General features: G+C 37.2%; 1 protein-coding gene across 1 annotated transcript in view; it reads left to right on the top strand.

Moving 5' to 3' along the window:
• The first annotated feature begins 1627 nt into the window (after positions 1–1627).
• The window catches only part of LOC110145827 (tyrosine-protein phosphatase non-receptor type substrate 1-like), a 63650-nt gene continuing 57011 nt past the window's right edge, over positions 1628–8266 (top strand). Inside the window, exon 1 of the mRNA XM_020906287.2 lies at positions 1628–1789. Within this exon, the coding sequence (XP_020761946.2) occupies positions 1720–1789 (70 nt within the window). The 5' untranslated portion in view covers positions 1628–1719. The remainder of the gene's footprint in view (positions 1790–8266) is intronic.

Below are 8266 nucleotides of genomic sequence, written 5' to 3'. Positions count from 1 at the left end.
AGTTTTGACTGTAAGATTGTATTTGATGTAGATCATCACTGTTTTGTCCAGCAAGCTTAAAAGTTCTTACCATTGCTGAACAGTAAGGGCATTCTTTTTATGTGTAACTCTGTTGACATCAATCCAATCATTTTTATATTTATTAAAGTTTCATATGCAGATAGTTTATGAGTCCAATAGTTTGACAAGTTATACATATGTAAACTGGAGTCTCTCTAACCTGCCATTCTCCACCTCTGACACAAAACCACTTTCAACTCTTTTAACTGATGAGTTTAGGTTTCAGTGCCAAATGTAACATAGTATGCTTACTGATACTTCTTGATTTTTTTCACTCTTAGGCATTATTTATAGACATCCCAGTGTGGAGGATGAGGATGTAATGTTCTGTTATTCCTGACCTATGCTACATATGCACATGTTATTCCTTATTACTCTTATATAATTATAATTTTGGATAGCTTAATAGTGTCCATGTTATTACTACTATGAGATTATTATTTACAGCTGAGTTTGTAACACTCTTAATTTTGGTTTATGTTGGTCCTTTCATATGTATGTATAACCACCACTATGGGCAGGATGCAGAACATTCCACAGCCACAGAGTCTCCCTTGTGCTAGCATAACAAATTGACACACATCCCCACCAAACCAAACCTCTGGCAAATGCTATTCTGTTTTGTTTTATATATATATATATATATATATACATATGTATATATATATATAATTTTTATAATGTTGTACAAGTGGAGTGATATTTTAAGACTGGTTTTGTTCAGTCAACATACCTTCAAGAGACAAAGCTGTACTCATATATAACTCTTTTTTTTTTTGTACTGCTGAATAGTATTTCCTCATGTAGAAAGGTTGTTAAACTCTTCCCTTTTATTAGGCATTTTGATTTTTCCACTGTTTTGACTCAAAAAGAAATGTTTTAAAACATCTGTGCACAGATTTTGTATGGACAGAGTTTTCACTTCTCTGAGATAAGTGCCTGGAAGTATAATTTCTGGGTCATGTAACCTACTTCCTTTCCTAAAAGAAGTAGAAAATGATTCCTTTTTTGGATGCTGGCCATACCAGTCTAGGTCCACATTGCACTTTGCAATTGGGCTAAATTTTACTAGAGACATCGATAAAAGTTTGGAATAGGAAATCATTTCAGGTGCTGATCTGGTTCCATCCCAGAATAAAGAAGGCCCTGGTGAACCCTCTTCCTTTTTCCAGCAAAGAGCAGGTCTTTGCTGAGGCAAATACAGAAGGAGACCAAAAACCAGTCACATCCTAGGGTCCTGGGCTTGTGTCTTTAGGACATAGACCATAACCACAGATCCTCTTGGGATATGTGAGTTTGCCTGGTGCCATGGTGACCCCTCTTTCAGGGGTCACCATGATTGGGGTGAGGGACCCAGGGGAGAAAGCAGAGACTCCAGGTAGGGAGGAAGCATTATTTCTGCTAGGCTCGTCCAATCTCTCTGAAAACATAAAATTCATAACTTGTACCTATGTTCTCTGCCTGAGTCCTATTTCATTGTCTAGAAACAGGAACTACAAGAATCCGGAAGCAGATGACTTTCTCACAGACATTTCACCCCATCATAGGCACTTCCTTTTATATCATGGTCGGTAGAGCTTTTCTTTTCTCCACAGAGCACAGAAATTCAAGTTCTCCCAACTGACACATTTGGAAAGAGCAGCTCTGCAGACCTCCACAATGCCATTCTCCGCCTGCTCTTTCCGTCCTCCTCCTTGCCTGTTGCTTACTCTACTGCTGGGACTCATAGGTGAGCATTGCTTAGAATAGAATCCCTTCTCCCTGTCCCCTGGACTTTCCCCCTGTCCCTGGGCTTTTAGGGTGTCCATGTAAACATGGGTATGCTACCCAAGGTAGTCACATAAGGCCAAGGGCTGGGCCTTATCTGAGAGCATGAAATCAGGAATCTGAGTTTTCTCCGTAGATCCATCATCTGCAGCTAGTTACCAGAGGCTTCAAACAGAGGATGTTTCGAACACTGACAGCTTTGTGAATATTTTCTTGACTAACCCTCACAACATCCCTGTGTGATAACTATTACTTCAATTGTAAAAAGAGAAATTGAGGCACAGAGTAACTTGTCCAATGTCACCTATCTAAAGCAGTGGAGCACAGGATTCAAATCCAGGCTATCCAGCTTCAGAGTTGATTCTTTGAATAATGTTGCGCTGCTCAGCTTCTCAGAAGAGGCCAATTGCAGAAATATTCAAAAATACCAAGAAGCAAACAATGTATTAGTCATCACCCATCCTGCCACTCAGAGAAGAGTTCAAATTTTGCAGTATATTGTGTGGGTCCTATACGATACCATTTTTACTGAGATTTTAATATGTGTTATAATTTCTTTTAATGCTCAAAACAGCTTGTACATTAGATTGCTAGGGTACTTTTTAATATATGTTTGTGGGTGAATGTGTTTATGTGTGTGTGTGTGCGTGTATGTACAAGGAAGTGTTTCCAGACACGTGGGATTTCAAGAAGACTTCTTCTGTTCTTCCCCTTAAAACATTTTTCAATCTACATAAAATGATATGGACAAGGTTCAGTTTTTGAGGTCTTTAGCAACATCTCTCCTTTTCTACTTCTCTATAAATTTACCCCTTACCCTCACTCAAATTCTTAAGAAAACTTTTCCCTTGGTTAAAGAGTAGAATTTTCTGCATTGTTCTCTTAAGTCTCTGCTTCCATGCTAGATAGAAGTGAGGAGGAAAGGAGGGATAAAGACACAAGAATCTTGCCTATATCACCTGTATATTCATATCCATACCTATATCTATAATTATAACCACATCCATATCTATAACATATATATGTATATATATACATATATATGTATATATATACATATATGTGTGTGTATATATATGCATATACATATTATATATATATAATCTAATGCTATCTGAAGCTTCCATGCCTCAGTAAATCTAATGAGTAATAACTATTCATTTTATTGACCACTCAGCATGTGCCAGACAATGTTGGAAATGCCCACAGCATTTACTCATGTGATCGTTATATCCAAGCTAGACCCACTTGTCAACCCCTACCTTACAGATAAGAAAACTGAGCAAGGAAGGTTCAAGGTCACTCAGTGGGACCTGATTAAGTATGATGTGAACTCGAGCAACCTGGTAGTTGAGCTCATGAGTTTAACCACAGCTCTTCTTGATACTTGTCCTTCTTCCATCCCATGATATTTCTGCAGCTTCTGCCAGTGGGTGTGGAGAAGTGTGGAGTGTGGGAAAGAGGGTTTGTGGTTTTCTTCTCCTGGGCTCTTCTTCTTCCTGCATAAATGCAAATTTCTTTTGTTTTTCATAAACTGACCTACATGGACAACTCAACTTCTGATATACTAATAATTTCCAGAGAAAAACCCACTTAAAACAGAATGCAGTGTCTCATGGAGATGTCACAATGGGCAATTCAAACAACATGCATATATTTTTTGGATACTTTCTATATTGCAGGAAGGAACTTGGGGTACTTTGGTCAATAAAAGAGACTAAGTAGTTGTCCTCATGGATATTTAGCTTAGTGGAAGAAATGACAATAAACAATAGACTTATACTTAATTAAATAACATAGTATATTAGAAAGTGATAAGTGTTTTAAAAAAGAGTAGCTAGATAACAAATTGGGAGAATATGTTGGGTGCAATGTATTTCAAACCTGGTAATCTTGGGTGGCCATCTCTGAGAAGGGGAAATGTGAGCAAAGTTGAAAAGAAAATTCTGAAGTGAGCCAGGTGGTTATCTGGGGGAGGAGACTTCCTGACAGGGAGCAGCATGTACAAAAGTCCTGAGAGTAAAATCATCCTCCTGTGTTGAAGGACTTGGTTTTGCTATGAGTGAAATTGTTGCCATTGCAGTTTTTTCTTTGAATATTTCGTTAAGTTTATTGGACACAAATTTTTCCAGGAGCATGCCCTGTTTTATTTATTTATTTTTTAGGGTAGTTTTATTTCAAGTTTTTAAAGGATCTCCATACTGGTCTCCGTAGTGATCGTGTAAATTTATATTCCCAGACGCAGATGTAAAGAACAGACTTTTGTATTCAGTGGGAGAAGGTGAGGGTGGGATGATTTGAGAGAATAGCGTTGAAACATGTACATTGTCATACGTAAAATAGATGAACAGTGCAAATTCAATACATGAAATAGGGGACCCAAAGCTGGTGCTCTGGGACAACCCAGAGGGATAGGGTGAGGAGGGACGTGGGAGGGGGTTCAGGATTGGGGGAACACATGTATAACTTGTGGCCAAATCATGTTGATATAAGGCAAGCACCATCACAATATTGTAAAGTAATTATCTTCCAATTAAAATAAATACATTATTTTAAAAATTTATATTTCCACCAAGAGTGTCCCCCTTTTCCCACATCCTCTCCAGCATTCATTGTTTACAGACTTTTTGATGATGGCCAACTGGATTGGGATGAGGTCGTTTTGACTTGCATTGTAGTGTTGACTTGCATTTATTTAATAACAAGCAATGCTGGGGATTTTTTATGTGTTTATTAACCATCTTGTATGTCTTCTTTGGAGAAATGTCTCTTTTTAGGATATTGAGGTGCATGAGCTGCTTGTAGATTCTGGAGATTAATCCTTTGTCAGTTGCTTCATTTGCAATTATTTTTTCCCATTCTGAAGATTGTCTTTTCATCTTGTTTATGGTTACATTTGCTGTGCAAAAGCTTTTAAGTTTAATTAGTTCCCTTAGGTCCCATTTGTTTATTTTTGTTTTTGTTTCCATTACTCTAGGAGGTGGGTCATAGAGGATCTTGCTGTGATTGATGTCAAAGACTGTACTGCCTATGTTTTCCTCTAAGAGTTTTGTAGTTTCTCATCTTACATTTATGTTTTTAATCTGTTGTGAGTTTATCTTTGTATATGGTATTAGGAAGTGTTCTAATTTCATTCTTTTAAATGTAGCTGTCCAGTTTTTGCAGCACCACTTATTGAAGAGACTATCTTTTCTCCATTGTATATTCTTGCCTCCTTCATCAAACATAAGGTGTATGTAGTTGTGTGGATTTACCTTTGGACTTTCTATCTTGTTCCATTGGTCTATATTTCTGTTATTGTGTCAGAACCATACTGTCTTGATGATGAGCTTTGTAATACAGTCTGAAGTCAGGAAGCTCCATTATTATTTCTCAAGATTACTTTGGCTATTCAGGGTATTTGTATTTTTATATGAGTTGTGAATTTTTTTTCTAGTTCTATGAAAAAAAAAGCCATTGGTAATTTGATAGGGATTTCATTGAATCTGAGATTGCTTTGGGTAGTATAGTCATTTTCACAATATTGGTTCTTTCAGTCCAAGAACAATATGAGCATCTATTTATATTGTCTTTGATTTCTTTCAGCAGTGTCTTATAGTTTTCTGTATACAACTCTTATGTCTCCTTAGGTAGGTGTATTCCTAGGAGTTTTATTCTTCCTGTTTCAGCCCTCATAGTTTTAAAGAGAGAAGTGACATAATCTGACATGAGTTTTAATTTATTCTACTATTTGATTGAGGACAGACTATACATAACATAGAAACAAGTAGCTGCTGCTGCTGGGTCATTTCAGTCGTGTCCAACCCTGTGCTGCGACCCCATAGACCACAGCCCACCACGCTCCCCCGTCCCTGGGATTCTCCAGGCAAGAACACTGGAGTGGGTTGCCATTTCCTTCTCCAATGCATGAACGTGAAAAGTGAAAGTGTAGTTGCTCAGTCGTGTCCGACTCCCTGCAACCCCATGGACTGCAGCCCACCAGGCTCCTCCGTCCATGGCATTTTCCAGGCAAGAGTACTGAGAAACAAGTAGAGCATTTGAGATAATCACATTCATGCAAAAAAAATGTCAAAGTGACTTGCACCTGGGCAGGAGCTAGTAGAGATAAGAGAAAGCAGTCAGATTCCAGATGCATGCTGATGAGGAGGCAACAGAATTTTCTGATGCATAGGATTTGAGGTATAAGAAAAAGGCTCCAAAGTTTTGAGACTTCTACATCTGTGTTTGGTTTTTGCTTTTGCCCTAGGTTCAAAGGATTTGTTAACAAAATAAGCTACTCATTGTATACAAATCCAGTAGTCATGTATGAATGTGAAAGATGGACTATAAAGGAAGCTGAGTGCTGAAGAATCTATGCTTTTGAACTTTGGTATTGGAGAAGACTCTTGAGAGTCCCTTGAACTTCAAGGAGACAAACCAGTCAATCCTAAAGGAAATCAGTCCTGAATATTCATTGCAAGGACTGATGCTGAAGTTGAAACTCCAATACTTTGGCCACCTGATGCAAAGAACTGACTCACTGGAAAAGACCCTAATGTTGGTAAAGATTGAAGGCAGGAGGAGAAGGGGGTGACAGAGGATGGGATGGTTAGATGGCATCACTGAGTCAATGGGCATGAATTTGAGCAAGCTCCGGGAGTTTGTGATGGACAGGGAAGCCTGGCATGCTGCAGTCCATGGAATCACAAAGAGTAGGACATGACTGAGTGACTGAATTGAACTGAAGTGAGTGGGTTACCAGCTCACACTCCACAGAGATGAACCACACATTTTCTACCAAAGGAGTAGGGAAGAAACAAAAAAGAACACAGACTTTGTTTGTGGCACCAAAACAGCCTGCTCCTCTGATTTATACCCCTGAAATTAGACCCTTGCCTATTTAATAAATAGAACATTTCAGATAAAGAATATGTTTGTATTTCTCTGTATCTCCAGAAACTGGGTAGTTAAGGAGGCATTGAAATCAATCTGGTAAACTCATACCTGTAGTAAAATAATTGGCCCCATGGTGACTCATGTCCCTTCAACTTGTAACTCATTGTCCAGCTGTAGTCAGCCACCTGCAATTCTTTTCAAAACATGATTTTGGAATTTGCTGTTTCCTTGCTTGCTTGTCCCCTTGGTTCTGCCGTCCTATTCACTTGTAGTTTCCTCAAATGTATCAACATTTAGAATCACACATTTATCACTTCTTGGCCTTTTGGCTAAGATCAATTGTAGAATCACACATTTTATTTTTCCTTGAGCCATTTAGTTCAGTTCAAAAGCTTTATTTGGGGCAATCACCACATTTCAGATCTCATTTTTTTTCTTTTGCAGTAAAATATAAAAAACATAAAATTTACCATTTTAACTACTTTTAAGGATACAAAGTGGCACTAAGGACTTTCACAGTGTTGTGAAGCATTACCAGTACATATTTTCAGAACTTTTTCAACATCTGTAGCAGAAAATCTATTCATTAAACTGTAACTCCCCCATTTCTTTTCCCCTGCAACCACTGGAAACATCTATTCCACTTTTTCTCTGTGAATTTGCCTATTCTATGTACCATAAGTGAAATCATCTATTTGTCCTTTTTTATCTGGCTTCTTTCACTGAGCATGTTTTTAAGGTTCATCCATGCCATGATGTAGGTGTCAAAATGTTTTGCTTTCCAGGGCTGTAATATTAAAAATATATATATATATATATCTCACATTTAATTTATCTTTTCATCTATTGATGGAATTTGGGGCTATTTCCCTTATATTGAAATATAGTTGCTGTAAAATAATTTGTAAATTACAGGTGTAAAATATAATGATTCACAGTTTTTAAAGGTTATACTCTATTTATCATTATTATAAAATATTGATTGTATTCCTGGTGTAGTACAATATATACTTGTAGCTTATTTCATATGTAATAATTTGCACCTCTTTATCCCTTAGCCTATATTTTCTTCGTCCTTTCTTTGCCCACACTAGTTTGTCCTCTATATCTTTGAGTCAGTCTCTTTATTGTTATATTAAGTAGTTTGTTGTATTTTTTACTTTCCACATATAAGTTGTATCATACACTCTTTGTCTTTCTCTGTCTTACTTATTTCATTTAGCATAATGCCTTCCAAGTCCATCTATTTTGCTGCAAATGGCAAAATTTCATTTTTATGGCTAAGCAATATAACATTATAATTGGAAACCTGTATGCAGGTTCAGAAGCAGCAGTTAGAACATGGAACAACAGAATGGTTCAAAATTGAGAAAAGAGTACATCAAGACTATATATCATCACATGGTTTATTGAACTTATATGCAGACTGAAAAGTGAAAGTGAAAATCACTCAGTCATGTCCAAGTTTTTGCGACATCATGTGAAATGCCAGGTTGGATAAATCACAAGCTGGAATAAAGATTTCTGGAATCAAGACATGTCAATAACCTCAGAAAGTTAAGAT

This window comes from Odocoileus virginianus, chromosome 9 (genome assembly GCF_023699985.2).
Source record: "Odocoileus virginianus isolate 20LAN1187 ecotype Illinois chromosome 9, Ovbor_1.2, whole genome shotgun sequence".
Lineage (NCBI taxonomy): Eukaryota > Metazoa > Chordata > Mammalia > Artiodactyla > Cervidae > Odocoileus > Odocoileus virginianus.
This window is presented reverse-complemented; position numbering and strand designations above follow the sequence as displayed.